This window comes from Hemitrygon akajei, chromosome 7, assembly GCF_048418815.1.
Source record: "Hemitrygon akajei chromosome 7, sHemAka1.3, whole genome shotgun sequence".
NCBI classification, from domain to species: domain Eukaryota; kingdom Metazoa; phylum Chordata; class Chondrichthyes; order Myliobatiformes; family Dasyatidae; genus Hemitrygon; species Hemitrygon akajei.
The window spans coordinates 15557544-15576319 of NC_133130.1; the positions used below are offsets into that span (position 1 = coordinate 15557544).

General features: G+C 43.6%; 1 protein-coding gene across 1 annotated transcript in view; it reads right to left on the reverse strand.

Moving 5' to 3' along the window:
- Window positions 1-18776, reverse strand: part of cd109 (CD109 molecule) — a 247971-nt gene that overhangs the window by 90611 nt on the left and 138584 nt on the right. Inside the window, exons 20-21 of the mRNA XM_073050423.1 lie at window positions 13176-13289; window positions 2295-2510 (exon numbers count right to left, since the gene is read on the reverse strand). Of these exons, the coding sequence (XP_072906524.1) occupies window positions 2295-2510; window positions 13176-13289 (330 nt within the window). The remainder of the gene's footprint in view (window positions 1-2294; window positions 2511-13175; window positions 13290-18776) is intronic.

The following is an 18776-nucleotide window of genomic DNA, read 5'->3' on the forward strand; positions in this document are numbered from 1 at the left end:
TAATGCTGTAATGGGTTTCTGTAGCTTGGGATATGATTGCAGATAAGGGGGGAAATAACCAATGGACAATTGTTCTGCTATTTTGTATGTGTGAGCTGAGCAGGAGTTTGTGGTCTTTTTTGGGAGGCAAGCGAGGAGGACGGACGTGTGAGGAGCGGACAGCGGTTCCAGGGCAGCGGATACTGGATGTCGGTGGTTTGGATGGTGGCTGAAGGCTTGGAAGATCATTGTGGATGGAACCGGAGGTGTGAGCTCCAATGTATTCAAATATTACATGCACAAACTGATAAACTTACTGACCTGGTGCCTTTAGGTTATCTGTTTCTACTAACCCATCACTAAGAAATAACTATAAAGTTGCAATTATTTACTCGCCTTTGGAGTATTGTCTGATATTTGTGTTGCAAGATTGTACTGGGGGGGGGGGCATTACACCGTATTTACACCGAAGTATTGCACTGTTGGCGGGGCGACGGCGGTTCACCCTAGGCGAACGGGGGTAAATTGGGGGCACGGATGCTACAAACATTTCCGTGCAAGACCAGTGAAGAGCTTTAAAAACCCAGTCTCCATAAAGAGGAGTACTGTCTAGCAGAGCAGTCATCGTGGGACGGTCATTGGTTGGAGTGGTCTGAGTCAGAGTGGTGAGGCTTCGACTCAACAGGGCTTTGGCGAGAACCGGTGAAGGCAAGGTAAGTTAATTCCTTCTTTCTTATTTCACTTTTTTATCTAACTCTTGAGAGAATAGGGAGCATGTCTGCAGGGCCAGTGTTCTGTTCTGGGTGTCTGCTGTGGGATTTCTGGGAGACTACTAGCCTCCCCAGTGGTCACATCTGTGCTATCACGATCTCTCTCCTTAGAGACCATGTTAGGGAACTGGGGCTGCAGCTCGATGATTTTCACCTTCATAGGGAAACTGAGGTAGTGAGACAGGAGCTACAGGAAAGCAGTTACTCCAAGGCCATAGGAGACAGGGAGGGAGAATGTCAGATAGTGGAAAGCACTCCTGTGGCCGTCCCCCTCAACAATAAGTGCTCCATTTTGAGTACTGTTGGGGGGGAACCACCTGGGGAAGCAACAGTGGCCATGCCTCTGGCACTGAGTCTGGCCCTGTAGCTCAGAAGGGTAGGGAAGTGAAGAGCATGGCAGCAGTACTAGAGGACTCTAGCCAGGTCCGTTTGGCAGCTTTGAGCCTGTGCTCTCTGGCACTTAGAAGAATGTGGGGAATCTCATTGAAACCTACCAAATATTGAAAGGACTAGATAGGGTGGAAGTGGAGACGATGTTTCCTATGGTGGGGGTATCCAGAATTAGAAGGCACAGCCTTAAAATTGAGGGGTGACCTTTTAGAACAGAGGTCAGGAGGATTTTTGATAGTGGTGAATCTGTGGAACACTCTGCCACAGGCAAAGTCCGGGGGCAGAAATTCATAGTTCCCTGATCAATCCAGGCATCAAAGGATATGGAGAGAAGGCAGGTGTAAGGGGGTTGAATAGGATCCAGGATCAGCCACGATAGAATGGTGGAGCAGTCTCGATGGGCTGAATGGCCTAATTCTGCCCCTCTGTCTTATGGTCTTACATTTCAAGTGTCTAACCAGGGTTTGATAGAAATATAACAGCTGTTCTTGAACCGTGACGTGAGGAACATGTTTTTTATGCTGAGGTGGTAGGTGCTTGGAATGGTTTAACCAGATAGGCAGATTGGTGGAGTTTGAAAGGCTTTTAGATAGATGTGTGAATATGAAGAGAATGGCATGATACGGACAAGAGAGAGCCATCTGGTATAAATTGGCATCAAGATCAATGTTCAGATTTATTATTGCATGTACATCTAAACATACATTGTACACATGCATTGTTTGTATTAACACCCAAGGGTGTCAAAAGCACCAGCGACTCTGCAGATGCTGGAAGTCCAAGCCACACACACAAAATGCTGGAGGAACTCAGCAGGCCTGACAGCATCTATGGATTGAATAAGCAGTTAATGTTTTGGGCCGAGCCCCTTCGCCAGGATGGCTGAGATCCTCCAGCGTTTTGTGTGTGTCACCCAAGGGTGTGCTGGGGATAAACCACAAGCGTCATCACACATCCCGGCGCCGACATAACCTGCCCACAATACTTAACAGAACACTACACAACAGAGCACAGCAAACAACAAAACAAGTCCTGTTCCTCCCTCTCGCCCACACTCATACATGGTCCTTTAAACCACAATACACTCCGTCATCAAGATGAACAGTAGATATTTTGGATCCTGGATCAGGACTCAGAACTAAATCGAAATCTTACCTTCACTAGAATATGCTTGGTGACAGCATCAAATGCAACTGCAGTCCTGGCCTTCACTGTGATAGGAACCTTTCCGAGAGCCTTTGGTGTGACGGGGAAGTAGAACACGTGGGCTTCCTGTGTCCTCACGGACCCACTCTGGCTGTTCAGTGCCGTATCCTCACTTGGCCCCGTGGTAAACTCAAAGGAGTCACCCAGCTCCACGGTCACCTGAACCTATTCAGAGAAGACCAAAGCCATCTTTATTGAATGATCACCTTTTCATCTCCTGACTTATTTAACTTTTCAATAAGGTAAACTCAGGTTCGCAAATTGGCCCAAGTGGGATTTGAACTCACATCCTGACTGAGCTTTCAGTCAGTGTGGCTGTAATCTGATCACTTGGCTACAGGAAGATCAAACCCCAATGTTTTGAGCATAGATGTGCATTAAACCATGACAGGTATTGTGAATCACACTATCTTTTATCCAGGGGAAAAAAATGCCCATTATGCCACCGGCATTCAGGGCAACAGTGAAGTTCCTTCACCTCTGGTGGTGTCCGGGGTTTCCTTTACCCTCCCAATAGCCTCTTCTCAGTTTTCACTACTATCAGTCATACAAGATCCAGGTGGAGACTCAGGAATACTGTTGCATTCAGATATAGAGAGAATCTTCATTGTTCTTTCCGTAGCAATTTTGTTTTACCTGTCAGGGTTGTTAGCCCTGAGCTGAACCATGAAACTGGACCATGATTAGTCTGACCTCTACCCTTTGACCTGTTTGGCATGGATGACCCTACCAAGAGCCAGAGCATAAAGCCCTGACTCCAGCCAACATAGCTCTCTGGGTCATTGAAGCACACATGGCTCCAAACCCTATGACAATGTTGTGGTCCCCTTAGAGGATCCAAAGAAGGGGAACTTAAAAAGAAAACAGAGGGCATAGTTTTAGGGGAGAGGTGAAAGGTTTAAAAGGGATCTGAGGGGCAACTGTTACAACCAGTGGTACATACATGGATTTAGCCGCCTGCAGAGGTGGATGAGGCAGAATAATATCAGCATTTAAAAGATACTTGGGTAAGTACAGAGATGGGATGGATTTGGAGGGATAGGGGCCATGGAGAGCAAGTGGGACTCCCTTGGTGGGCACCGAGGTCAACATAGATGAGTTGGGCTGAAGGGCCTGTTCCGGTGCTATGGTGAATCTACATTTTTGTGTAGGAAGTCCAGCCACTGAACCTTTCACTAACCACACCACTGTTTCAACTTTTTTCTGGTATTAAGCAGTGACTGTTCACTACAGATCTGTATTTCCTTCTCCCAGAGATCCTTGCGCTCTTGACCTTAGATAACTCAGTTCAAAGTACATTTATTATCAAAGTATATATAATCATTTGCAGTATTAGGTGGCGGGATGGGGGTATGCCTCTACCAAAGGAGGTGTAAGGTGCTCCTGCCCTCCATTAGCCTGCAGGTCACCCTTGGGCAAGAGGTAGCACCTGCTTAGCCCCCCACGCCCCTACCCGCACCCAATCAGGGTCGTGTGAAGCCACGGGAGCTAGTGGTGGATGGCTGTACGAGCAGCTGATGCTGAGTTAGGTAATCAATGTCAGGGATTGCATAAAAAGAGTTATATTTCAATCAGGACCGCGGTCAAGATTTGAAAGGCAGTGTCTCGTGGCAATTTCTTGGGGTTTAGGAGTGACCAATTAATGAGAGGGATTTAATAGAAAGGGAGAATATAAATAACTCAAGGGCAAGCCGAGCGGCTATTCACTTGAGTGTGTCAGTGTATAGATTGACTTTAGCTCAACAAGCTTAGGTGAGGTCAGGCTTGGGCGAGGTACAGTATCTGGTAAGTTTCTCTCTTTCTGTTCTGATATGTTCATTCCTTGTTGGTTACGGCATGGCAGTGAAGTGAGAATGGCTCCAGGAGCAGTGTTTTGCACTGTGTTTGGGATGTGGGGATTCTGGGAAACCTCCAGTCTCCCAGATAAACACAACTGCACCAGGCGCACTGAGGGAACTTATTGAGGAACTGGAGCTGCAGCTCACTGACCTTCGACTCATACGGGAGAATGAGGAGGTGATAGGCAGGAGCTACAGGGAGGTAGTCCCTCCTGGGTTGCAGGAGGCAGGTAGCTGAGTGACTGTCAGGAGAAGGAGGGGAAATGCACAGCCAGTGCAGAGTCTACCTGTGGCTGTTCACCTCAATAATAATTATACAACTTTCGAGACTATTGAGGGGGATGACCTACTGGGGGGAGCCACAGTGACCGGGTCTCTGGCACTGAGTCTGGTGCTGTGGCTCTGAAGAGCAGAGAGGTGAGGAGGCCTGCAGTGCTAATTGGAGATTCCATAGTCAGAGGAACAGAGATATGGGTGCGATAGAGACACCCGGATGTTGCCTTTCTGGTGCCAAGACCAGAGATGTCTCAGATCGTGGCCATGGCAGCATAAAGGGTGAAGGTGAGAGCCCGAAGTCTTGGTGTATATTGGCACCAAGGACTTAGGTTGACAAGGTGAGGGGGTCTGAAGAGAGATTTTAGGAAGCGAGTTACAAAACTGAAAAACAGAGCCTCCCAGTGGAGTAATCTCTGGATTGCTGCCTGTACCACATGCCAGGAGGGTGAAAATAGGATGATTTAACAAGTGAATGCATGGCTGAGGAAGTGGTGCAGGGGACAGGAGATCAAATTTATGGATTATTGGGATCTCTTCTGGGGAAGGTATGACCTGTACAAAAGGGATGGGTAACACCTGAACCCGAGGGGGACCAATATCCTTCAGGGCAAGTTGGCTTGAGTAGTTTGGGAGAGTTTAGACTAATTTGGCAAGGGTATGGGAACTGGAGTGATAGTGCAGAGGATGAGGTAGCTGGTTTATAAACAGAGGCAATATGTAGGGAGACACCAAGCAACGAGAGGCTGATGGTAGGGCAAAAGTGTAGTCAACAGGATGAGTTGCAGCATAAAAAGTGGATACAATCAAAAAGGGTGAACACAGGACTGAAGGTGTTGTGTCTGAATATGCATAGTGTACAGAATAAGGCAGGTAAACTTGTAGCACAGTTACAAATGGCCATGTTTGATGTTGTGGGCATCACTGAATCACAGCTGAAATATGATTATCGCTGGAAGCTTAATGTCCAAGGATACACATTGTATTGAAAGGGCAGGCAGGAAAGCAGAGGGGGAGGCGTGGCTCTGCTGGTAAAAAAGTGAAATCAAATCCTTAGAGAGAGGTGACATGGGATCAGAAGGTATTGAATCGTTGTGGATAGAGATAAGGAACTGCAAGGGTTTAGAAAAAACCCTGATGGGAACTGTATTACAGGCCCCCAAACGGTAGTAAGGATGTGGTCTACAATTTACACTGGGAGATATAAAATGTATGCCAAATGGGCATTGTTACAATGGGGGATCAATATGAAGGTGAGGTTGGTGCTAGATTACGGGAGGGGGAATTTCTAGAATTTCGAGATGGCATCTTAGAGCAGCTCGTGGTTGGGGTCACTAGGGGATCAGGCATTCTGGATTGGGTGTTGTGCAATGAACCAGAATTGATTGGAGAGTTTAAGATTAAAGAACCCTCAGCAGAAAGTGATTATGCTGCAATCAAATTCACCTTGAAATCTGAGGAGATGCATGAACTCGGTCTTTTCTCCTTGGAGTGACGGACGGTGAGTGGTGACCTGACAGAGGTGTGCGAGATGATGAGAGGCATTGATCGTGTGGATAGTCAGAGGCTTTTTCCCCAGGGCTGAAATGGCTAACACAAGAGGGCACAGTTTTAAGGTGCTTGGAAGTAGGTACAGAGGAGATCTCAGGGGTAAATTTTTTTTATGCAGAGAGTGGTGAGTGCGTGGAATGGGCTGCCAGCGGCGGTGGTGGAGGCAGATACGATAGACTCCTGGATAGGTACATGGAGCTTAGAAAAATAGAGGGTTATGAGTAAGCCTAGGTAGTTCTAAGGTAGGGGCATGTTCAGCACAGCTTTGTGGGCCAAAGGGCCTGTATTTTGCTGTAGGTTTTCTATGTTTCTATGCATCAGTATTACACTAGAATAAAGGGAATTACAGAGACATCAGAGAGGAGTTGTTTGGAATAGTACACCGGCAGGGATGATGGCAAAGCAGCAATGGCTGGAATCTCTGGAAGCAATTCAGAAGGCACACGGTATATACATCCCAAAGAGGAAAAAGTATTCTAAAGAAAAGATGACACTACTATAGTTAACAAAAGAAGTCAAAGCCAAAAAGAGGGCATATAATAAAGCAAAAATTAGTGGGAAAATTAAAAGACCGGGAAGCTTTTAAAAGCCAAAAGAAGCCAACTAAAAAAGTCATTAAGAAAGTAAAGATGGAATATGAAAGTAAGCAACCCAATAACATTAAAGACGGTACCAAAAGTTTATTCAAATACATGAAGTGTAAAAGAGAGGTGAGAGTGGATAGCAGACTACTGGAACACGATGCTGGAGGGGTAGTAATGGCGGATGAACTGAACAAGCATTTTGCATCAGTCTTCACTGTGAAAGACACCAGCAGTATGGTGGAAGTTCCAGGTGTCGGGAGTCATGAAGTGTGTGAAGTTACGATTACTAGGGAAAAAGTTCTTGGGAATTAGAAAGGTTTGAAGGTAGATAAGTCACCTGGACCAGATGGTGTACACCCCAGGGTTCTAAAAGAGGTGGCTGAAGAGATTATGGTGGCATCAATAATGATCTTTCGAGAATCCCTGGATTCTGGAATGGTTTTGGAAGACTGGAAAATAGCAAATGTGACTCCACTCTTCAAGAAGGGAAAGAAGCAGAAGAAAAGAAACTATAGGTCAGCTAGACTGACCTCAGTAGTTGGAAAGATGTTGGAGGCACATGATAAAATAGGTCATAGTCAGCATGTTATCCTCAAGGGAAAATCTTGCCTGACAAATATGATGGAATTTTTTTGAAGAAATAACAAGCAGGATAGACAAAAGAGATTCAGTAGATGTTGTGTACCTGAAGACCTTTGACAAGGTGCCACACATGAGGCAGCTTAACTAGTTAACAGCCTATGGTATTACAGGAAGGATTCTAGCTTGGATAAAGCGGTGGCTGATTGGCAGGAGGCAAAGAGTGGGAATGAAGGGAGCCTTTTCTGACTGGATGCCGGTAACTAGTGGTGTTCCACAGGGGTCTGTGTTGGAACCGATTCTTTTTACACTATGTGTCAATGATTTGGTTGATAGACTCGGTGACTTTGTTGCAAAGTTTGCAGATGATCAGAGTAAAAATCAGAATCAGGTTTATCATCACCGGAATGTGACGTGAAAATTGTTAACTTAGCAGCAGCAGTTCAATGCAATACATAATCTAGCAGAGAGAAAATAAATAATAATAAATAAAATTTTAAAAATAATAAATAAACAAGTACATCAATTACAATTATTGAATAGATTTTAAAAGTGCAAAAACAGAAATACTGTATATTTTTTAACAAGTGAGGCAGTGTCCAAAGATTCAATGTCCATTTAGGAATCAGATGGCAGAGGGGAAGAAGCTGTCCCTGAATCACTGAGTTTGTGCCTTCAGGCTTCTGTATCTCCTACCTGATGGTAACAGTGAGAAAAGGGCATACCCTGGTTGCTGGAGGTCCTTAGTAATGGACGCTGCCTTCTGAGACACCGCTCCCTAAAGATGTTCTGGGTACTTTGGTGGCTAGTACCCAAGATGGAGCTGACTAGAATTACAACCTTCTGCAGCTTCTTTTGGTCCTGTGCAGTAGCCGCTCCATACCAGACAGTGCAGTAGCTTGTCAGAATGCTCTCCATGGTACAACTAGGGGCAGATAGTTTTGAGGAAGTAGAGAGGCTACAGGACTTAGTCAGATTAGGAGAATGGGCAAAAGAATTGGGAGATGGAATACTGTGTCGGTAAGTGTATGGCCATGCACTTTGGTAGAAGAAAGAAAAACGTAGACTATTTTCTAAATGGAGAGAAAATACAAAAATCTGAGGCACAAAGGGACTGGCTGCTGTAGCCAGACGTACATTCTTGAGAGTCTAGTTTGCCAAATTCTTCAGGATACAACAAAAACTTTGGATCGTTCAGAAGCACAACTCCTGAAGGGAAATTATAAGCTGGAGATTCCAGTGGTAGTGGTCCGGTAAAAATATATTTAGTACATAGTTAGTAGATGCCTGCAAAATGCAGTATATCACAGGCATCATCTTGCAATGGGCTTCACATTAAAGGTCGACTTTTACCGGGTTGTGCAGCCCAGCCCAGTCACTGAAGAGTCACTTTGCAAGTCAGTCAGCATAACGACATGCTTGTGAACAAGGAACCTGGTGATTACATGGTCACCAGTACTGAGATTTACATTTTATTCCCAGCTGTTGTGGTGAGATTTCAACTAATGCTCTGAGATCATCTGGCCAGAAGGCTAAATTATTAGTCTGGGAACATAACCACAATGATAACACATCAGTGGATAAGAGAAACATTAGCAGGGGATAACAGTAGCCCCCGTGAGAAACCCATGAGGTCCACCCAGAAGAATGTACACACATTTCCAGTGTATCAAGTCCAGTAGGGATCACTCAGATTCTTTGCCATGAGTGTGTGATACAGCACAGGAAGAGGCCCGTCAGCCCATCGAGTCTGATGACCATTGGCCATCCATTTAAACCAACCCTACTCTACAAAAAACATCTGTTTCCCAAGCAAACATCGGGAAGCTGCAATGGCCAGGTGGTTAAGGCACGGGATTTGAAACCCGTTGGGGGTTCCCTGCGCAGATTCGAATCCTGATCACAGTGGGTTACACTAAAGAGCTGTGCAGAAAAACATCAGCTTTTATCGAATATTGAAGGGCTATTGAATATAGAGTGGATGTGGAAAGAGAGCTTTTTATAGTGGAGGAGTCTAGAACCAGCCACAGAATAGAAGAGTGTCCCTTTAGTTCAGAGATGAGGAGAATTTCCTTCCCAGACAGTGGGGAATCTGTGGAATTTGTTGTTACAGACAGCTGTGAAGACCTAGTCACTGGGTATATTTAAAGTGGAGTTTGATAGGTTCTTGATTAGCTGGGGTGTCAAAGGTTACATAGTGGAGGCAGGAGAATGGGGTTGAGAGGAATAAATAATCAGCCATGATGGAATAGTGGAGCAGACTCAATGGGCTGAAAGGTCTAATTCTGCTTCTATGTCTTAATAGTCTTAAGGTCTTATGTCCTAATTATGACTGTACTACTGGCTTATTTCAAAGCATGCATGTTAGGCTCCATAAATCCTCATGAATCCAGCATAGTGAGGTCATCTTGACAATCACATGCTGGAATTCCTGTTGATAGCCCATTGACATTTCAGACAGAACTGTTTGGGGTTTCGTTCAACAACAATTATGTTGTGTTTCCCAGAAGATCTCCGTTGAGTAAAGTTCAAGGTACGCATATGTCAGCATATACTACCTTGAGATTCATTTTCCTGCAGGTATTTACAGTAGAACAAAGAAATACAATAGAATCAATGAAAATCCACACACCAAGACTGACAAACCATCAACATACAAACTGCAAATTCACAAATGACCCAAATAATAAATAAATAAATAAGATCATAAGACATAGGAGCAGAATTAGGCCATTCGGCCCATCAAGTCTGCTCTGCCATTCCATCTTGGCTGATTTATTATCCCTCTCAACCCCATTCTTAGATCCACTCTGAAGAAGTGTTTTGAGAGGTTGGTGATGAAACATTACAGCTCCTGCCTGAGATCGACTTGGATCTGCTCCAATTTGCCTACCGTCACAACACGTCCACACCAGATACCATTTCACTGGGTTTTCACACAACTTTGGAAAGTCAGGACAGTGAAGACGCCTACATCAGGATGCTCTTCACTGACTTCAATACCATCATTCCCTCAAAACTAATCAGTAAACTCCAAGACCTTAGTTTCAATATCTTCTTGTGCAACGGGATCCATGACTTCCTTGCTTGTAGACCCCAGTCAGCTCAGATTGGCGAAAACATCTCCACAATCAAGATCAGCACAGCTGCACCACAAAGCTGTGTGCTCACTTTATACTAATGACTGTAAGCACAGCTCCAATGACATATTTAACCACAATCATAGGCCGTCAAAAGTGATGATGATGCAGCATAGAGAAGGGAGACTGAAAATTTCACAGAGCGATGCCATAATAACAACCTCTTACTCAATGTCAGCAAGTCCAAGGAGCAAATTATTGACTTCAGCTCCATGAGCCAGTCCTCATTCATGTTATTTCGGAGGACTTGTCTTGAGTCCAGCACGTTAGTGCAATTAAGAAAAAAACACAGTAGCGCCTGTACTTTCTTAGGAGTTTGTGGATTTCAGCATGTCATCTAAAACTTTGACAAATTTATGTATATGTGTATATTGACTGGCTGCATCCCAGCCTGGAATGGAAACACCAATACCTTTGAATGGACTACAAAAAGTAGTGGACATGGCCCAGTCCATCATGGATAAAGCCCTCTGTACCACTGAGCACATCAACACAAAGTGTTGCTACAGGAAAACAGCATCCATCATCAGGGATACCCACCACCCAGGACATGCTCTCTTCTCACTGCTGCCACCAGGAAGAAAGTACAGGAGCCTCAGGACTTACACTACTAGTTTCAGGAACAGTTATTACCACTCAATCATCAAGCTCTTGAACCAAAGTGGATAACTTCACCCAACTTCATTTGCCCCATTACTGAAGTGTTCCCACAACCTATGGACTCACTTTCAAGGACACTTCATCTCATGTTCTCAATACTTATTACTTATTTATTTATTATTAATCTTTCTTTCTTTTTGTACTAAATCTATTGTCTTTTGCACACTTGTTGAACACCCAAGATAGTGTGGTCTTTTATTGATTCTGTAAGCTTACACAGCTTACCGAAAATTCAATCTGGGACGAGCACCCCACAAATGTAACACACACGCGATTGGCTGATGTATGTCTGGGGAAAATCCGCCCACCCGCCAAACCGTGTCTCCCGTAAGCGTGGCTGCTGTGAAATGCACACTGGCACCAACTTGCGCACACATTATCAGACCGCACACCATGTACAGTTACAAAATACACTTTATAAATCTTACTTACTAGAACTAGATAATTAATAGAGATACAATATATACGAAAGGAAAGAAAAGAAAGAAAAAGCGCCAAAACTTATCAGAGCTCAGTCAATTCGTGCACAACCGTTAGAGCTCAACTATCGAAGTCTTCGGTCCACTATTCGATCTTCTCCGACCTCCAGGACCCGCCGCCTGGGACCAACCTCTGTGGTCAATCAGAGCGCATCCCGCACATCCTCCTTCCTCGCGATCTCCCCCTCAACCTCCCCAAACATCCGCACAACACTAGCTTACAGACTTACAAGAAAGAATAACATCTATCCCAGTTGGTTAACAAATGAATACAATTCTCGTTATCAGTCATTTTAACCCAAACAAGCTGCGAGAGAAAGCATTCTCTCACCAGTTACCACACAAAGAAGCATTCTTACTTCAAACATAACAAGAAGCCATTTTGATTAACATACACAGTAACATAAAGAAGAAACCCCTACAGATATTACTCTATTACAGATTTATTGACTATGCCCACAAGAAAATGAATATTTGAGTTGTATATGGGGACATTTATATACTTTGATAATAAATTTAATTTGAACTTTGAACTTCTTCTGCCTTCTTTCCATAATCTTAGATGCCCTGACTAATCAAGAACCTATCAACCAGCACTTTAAATATATCCACAAACACGAGGAAATCTGCAGATGCTGGAAATTCAAGCAGCACACACAAAGTGCTGGTGGAACGTAGCAGGCCAGGAAGCATCTATAGGAAGAAGTACAGTTGATGTTTCGGGCCGAGTCCTGACAAAGGGTCTCGGCCAGAAACGTTGACTGTACTTCTTCCTATAGATGCTGCCTGGCCTGCTGTGTTCCACCAGCATTTTGTGTGTGCTGCTTTAAATATATCCAATGACTTGGCCTCCATAGCTGCCTGTGGTAATGAATTCCACAGATTCACCACTCCCTGGCTAAAGAAATTCCTCCTCATCTCCGTTCTAAGAGGACGCCCCTCTATTCTGAGACTGTGTCATGTGACAACTACCTGACATTGTACACGTGAGAAATAGAACTAATCTTTTCCTTATTTTCTCATTTGCAGGAACACAGTCCTTCACAATCTCTGTGTGCCCTCAGTTCTGGCCCCTTGGACCCACACCATACTTCAGAACAGCCATGGCTATACAAGGAATGATGGTCACCTTATCGTGGTTGGCGGTTGCATCCGATGATGACAGGAAACCTGTGCGGGAGAATCTTAATCCTTTGTGCACTGGATCAGCTTTACTCTCTCAGCCTCGGAAGACCAATCCAGAGCTGAGAATAACTGGGGTCTACCAAAACATTGCTGAATCGCCTTCTTGGCCATTGGATCTCACTGTAGATCTCAACTGCCCAGTGCACCAGAGCTGACCTTGCATGCTGGGACAGGCATCTCTCTACCTCACCAGTATGAAGCCTGCCAGCTGCCCTCACCTGGTATAACCGGCCTGTAGTGGTATAGTGGGGTGTGGCCACTGTCAGGGGCAAAAAGCTACTTGGAGCCACGGGTGCGAGCTGAGTCTCCAGTGGGGGCCAAAGGTGAGTGAGCTGCCCCAGAATGGACACAACAAGTCCCTTCACCAGAGGTGCTCCCCTTCTCTGGGCACCCCAAACAACCCCGTTCACCTAAGAGAGATCTACAAAATCATGAAGGGTGTAGATAAAGTCAAGATTCCAGATTCCAGACTCAAGTTTTTTACTACGAGAACATCTTGTGAATCCTGAGACATGGAGCTTAAAACAGATAATGTCCTTACCTCCAGTGTCTGTTCCAGGTAGTTGAAGATATTTACTTCCAGGATTAGTTGTTCCCCTCTGGTCACAGAGTACGGGAGGTTTAACTCCAGAAAGAAAAACTTGAAGACCTCCAGCTGTTGATCAAAGAGAGGGGACAAGTTATCATCCACATTTAATTAAATCTCAGGCCACAAAATTAATTGGAAAACCAGCCTGTAACCTTTATCACCTTTGAACTTCTTTTGCACTATTTATTCTGTAACCAATAACAATTTTCTTTAGGTATTACCCTGTACTGCTGCCACAAAATAGTACAATTCATGACATGCCAGTGATAATAATTGTGGACCAGACTCTGCAGTTCACATTATGATGAGTTTCTGTTACTATTTTGTGCGACTTTGTCCAGGGCTCTGCGCCCTGGAGTTAACAGGTGACAGAGAGCCAGACTGAACTGAATATACCTGCACTGGTTTGATAATTTGTGGTAGGGTGTTCTTATATTCTGTATTTCTCGCTCTTTTATTTTGCCATTTGTGCGATTTGTTCTTTTTTGTGCAACAGGGGTTTGATGTTTTTTACCTGAAAGGGTTCCATGGTGTTTCTTTGTTTTGTGGCTGTCTGTGGGAAGTCGAGCCTCAGGTATGTATACTGCATACGTACTTTGATAATAAGTGTACTTTGAATCTTTCACCACAAGAGCATTTATTTGGTCTTTTTTTTGCAATTTTATGCCTGGCAGTGTACCACTGCTGCAAAACAACTAATTCCATCTTATATAAGTCAGTGTCTTTGATTCTGCATGCAGTCTTGTGCTGAAAAGCCAACTCTTTATTCTTTTACATAGATGCTGCCTGACCTGCTGAGTTCCTTCAGCATTTTGTGTGTGTTGCTCGTATATCCAGCACCTTCAGATTTTCTTGTTTTGTCTGTTACTTGGATGCTGTATGAATCTTTTCCTCAATAACATTGAGTCTGGCGCCATCTAGTGGGGATATTGGGTATTAAGCCCCAACGGTGTGGAGAACATTCAGGTAGGGAGGCAGCGTCAAAGGAGAGGAGTAAAGTCGGTCTTTCGGGTTAAGATGTCCTGTTTATTCTTTTCCACAGATGCTGCCTGATCTGCTGAGTTCCTCCAGCATTTTGTGTGTGTGTTGCTCCAATTTTTCATGAATCTTTCCCTTAATAACCTTGAGTCTGGAGCCATCTTGTGGGAATATTGGATATTACATCCCACTGGTGGAGAGACCATTCAGGCAGAGAGGCTACATCTATAGTTGACATTACGGATCAAGGCGCCACCTGTTTATTCTTCTCCATAGATGCTATCTGGCCTGCTGTGTTCCTCCAGCATTTTATATGCGTTGCTCAAGATTTCCAGCATCTGCAGAATAACTTGTGCTTATAACCTTCTTGTAGACATGCACTGGATTCCAGACTGCCTTACACCAACCAAAGTTTTATCCAATATGTTATGTGAGTGAATGGGGTTGTTTTATTACTATTATTTTCCAGCATACCTGTGGCACAGGCATAGCCAGGCACACTTGTTTCTCAATTGCCAAGGACTTTCAGACTATTCTAGTGGCTTTTAGTATTATGACTTGCTGGAGGTTTACATATTTCTGTGTAGCCCTAACTGTTTAATTCTGTTGTATAGTGACTTTCAGATGATATGAGTTGTAGATATTACTGTTGGGACAATGTATACCTTGTTCATGTTCCATAGTCTTTCAATTTCCTCTTTTAATTCAGCTTATTTTTCACTTACTGATTTCTGTGTGTTATGTGTGTTTGGAATGGCTATATCTATTTATTAAGTTGTCCTTGATTGTTTATTATATCTGGATGGTTATAATCTCTAGTAATGGATCAGTTGTAATATAATTTGTAGGACTCTGACCCTAAAACTGGATCAGGCTTGTATTTACAGTAAGTTATGGTATCTTTTATGAGTTTGTATTTTGAAGCAAGATTTTGGTGAATGATGTTTGCTGCTTGATTGTGCCTGTGTGAGGAATTAAATTGAATTAAGCTGCTGCAGGATACTTTAATGTGTTGGATTGCTTCTGGTTTCTTTTTGCATCTTCTACGTTTATCATTTTGAACTGGTTGGTCTTATTATGTATTGTTGATACTTTTTGTTCTAGCCACCTGGATCTGTGTCTGAAAGGAACCCCTCTGTGTCTGGGAAGAGGTCTCCGACTCTGAGCCAGGCGTTCGACGCTACCTTGTTGACATCTAGTCTGCTTAGATCGTGAAGACATCTTCCATGGAGGGTCATGCTCTTCAGTTGGTTAACTTTTTCTTCTATAGTGATCATTTCTTCATTTTTCTGGGTTGTGCTCTCATTTAATTTTTGTGGTGTGTACTTCTTATTAGAATTGCATATGCTCATGTGGAGTGCTGAATCCTGGTTTCATTGATAAAAATGTTTTATCTCGAAGTTTTATCTAACTGTTGTGCAGAATTTTTTATGATTGTTATTCCTCTTCCTCCTCTGTCCCAGGCAGTGTTAATCTAAGTGTATTCAAGTGTACACAGTGTTTTCTAAATTTTGTCATTTCTGTTCTTAAATTTCTTTGTAAATTGTCCAGATCAGTTTCAGACCAAGATATTATGCCAGAAGAATATCTTAATATGGGTATAGCAAAAGTATTTATTGCCTTTTTTATGTTTAATGTTGAGCTCTGTTTGGCAGATTTTCTTTAGCCTTAAAGACAATAGAGAGTAGGTGCAGGAGTAGGCCATTCGGCCCTTCTAGCCAGCACCACCATTCACTGTGATCATGGCTGATCATACACAATCAGTACCCCGTTCCTGCCCTTTCCCCATATCCCTTGACCCCACTATCTATAAGAGCTCTATCTAACTCTCTCTTGAATGCATCCAGAGACTTGGCCTCCACTACCTTCTGGGGCAGAGCATTCCACATATCCACCACTCTCTGGGTGAAAAAGTTTTTCCGCATCTCTGTTCTAAATGGCCTACCCCTTATTCTTAAACTGTGGCCTCTAGTTCTGGACTCACCCATCAGCAGGAACATGCTTCCTGCCTCCAGCATGTCCAATCCCTTAATAATCTTATATGTTTCAATCAGATCCCCTCTCATCCTTCTAAATTCCAGTGTATACGAGCCCAGTCGCTCCAATCTTTCAACATATGACAGTCGCGCCACTCTGGGAATTAACCTTGTGAACCTACGCTGCACTCCCTCAATAGCAAGAATGTCCTTCCTCAAATTTGGAGACCAAAACTGCACACAATACTCCAGGTGGGGTCTCACCAGGGCCCTGTACAGCTACAGAAGGACCTCTTTACTCCTATACTCAATTCCTCTTGCTATAAAGGCCAGCATGCCATTAGCTTTCTTCACTGCCTGCTGTACCTGCATGCTTGCTTTCATTGACTGATGTACAAGAACACCTAGAAAATTCTGTCAAAAGTTTTCCCTTTCTCACACTATGATCCAATCTTTCCTAAGAGCCTGACTCTTCGATCGTGACCATATCTCCTCTGCAGTCAACCCAGTGTGATATCCCAGATACTTATAAGTTTCATATTTATCCATTGGTTGCATTGTATCCTGCTGCTCAGTTTTATATTCTACTAGCTATTTTTAATGTTCTGCACTAATCCAAAGTTCATGTTTATATATTTCAAAAATAGTTCTACAATCTGAATTAATTGCTTTAGCCTTACTGATGAAGGAGTGTAAATTTCAAATCATCCATATATAGAAGGTATGTCAAGGTATAATTTGTCCTGACAAAGGGTCTCGACCCCAAACATTGACTGCTCCTTTCAACAGATGCTGCCCGACCTGCTAAGTTCATCCAGCTTTTTTGTACGTCTTGATTTGACCACAGCATCTGCAGTGTACTTTGTGTTTATAATTTGTTCTGTTGTTTCTGATCTGATACCCCATTTTTGTCTGATTTAGTAAATTAGGCAGTGGGTTTGGACAAAACCATAGTGGGCATAGTGCGTCACTCTAAAACTGCCTTGATTTATTTTGATAACAGTAGTTGTTGTTTTCTGGTTGTTAATAGATAGGGTGATTATAGTACATTTATTATTGTTCTTTTTCTTTTTGTATTTGTTCAATAGTTCAATAGTTCCATTTAATATCAGGGAATGTATACAATATACAATCTGAAATTCTTACTCTCCACAGGGGTCCTCAAAACAGAAGAAAATGCCCAAAGAATGAATGACAGAGATGGTTAGGATTTTATTCCTAGGAGAGCAGGAGAGTGAAGGAAGATCTTATAGTGGTGTGCTGTCGTGGGCAAAGTACTGGAGAGTTTAACATCGGTAGCTGAGTGAAGGGCGCTGAGTAGGCTACGGTCAATTATGGATAACTCTGAACATCCTCTACATAGCACCATCCAGAGACAGAGAAGCAGTTTCAGTGACAGGTTACTATCGATGCAATGCTCCTCAGACAGGATGAAGAGGTCAATACTCCCCAATGCCATTAGGCTTTACAATTCTACCGCCAGGACTTAAGAACTTTTTAAAAGCTATTATTAATGCTTTTTGAGATGGTGATTTAGATGCATATCATATTTTTTTACTGAGTTAAGTATTGTATGTAATTAGTTTTGCTACAACAAGTGTATGGGACATTGGAAAAAAGTTGAATTTCCCCATGGGGATGAATAAAGTATCTATCTATCTATCTATCTATCTGTTTAGGGAAGCTGAGGGGGAACTTCTTTACTAGATGGACACATCTCAGCATATCACAAAATCCAGCCGCCCCCCATGGTCTCTGTGAGGGCTGGCTAGAAGGGCCGAATGGCCTACTCCTGCACCTACTCTCTATTGTCTTTAAGGCTAAAGAAAATCTGCCAAACAGAGCTCAACATTAAACATAAAAAAGGCAATAAATACTTTTGCTATACCCATATTAAGATATTCTTCTGGCATAATATCTTGGTCTGTGACGTCATCAGCTCCGCTGTTGCTAGGCTTCAGACACAGCACCCTGAGGCACTGGTGATAATTACAGGGGACTTCAACCATGTGACTTTGGACAAGACACTACCTGCTTTCTCCCAGTACGTGGATTGCTACACCAGGGGTAATAGGACTATTGACGTACTGTATGCAAACGTAGAGGAGGCATATAGTGCATCCCCGCTGCCTTCATTGGGGAAAGCTGATCACAACCTGGTTTTGTTACAGCCCAGATATAAATCAATTGTGATGAGGCATCCCACTACCACACGCTCTTTTAGGAAGTGGACTCCTGAAGCTGAACAGGCCCTGAGAGACTGCTTCGGTACTACTAACTGGGATGTACTGCAAGGGGGGCTCTGTGGGGGCGTTGAGGAGGTCACTGAATGCACAACGGACTATATTAACTTTTGTGTGGATGCAGTTGTCCCTGTTAGAACTGTTCGCTGCTATCCCAATAATAAGCCCTGGATCACTAGTCACATCAAAGGCCTCCTAAACCAGAAGAAGAGGGCCTTTAAAGATGGTGATCGGTTGGAGCTTAAAAGAGTTCAGAAGGAACTCAGAGTACAGATAAGGGGGGCAAAGGAGCAGTATAGGAGGAAGCTAGAACAAAAGCTGCAGAAAAAAAGCATGAAGGAGGTGTGGGATGGGAT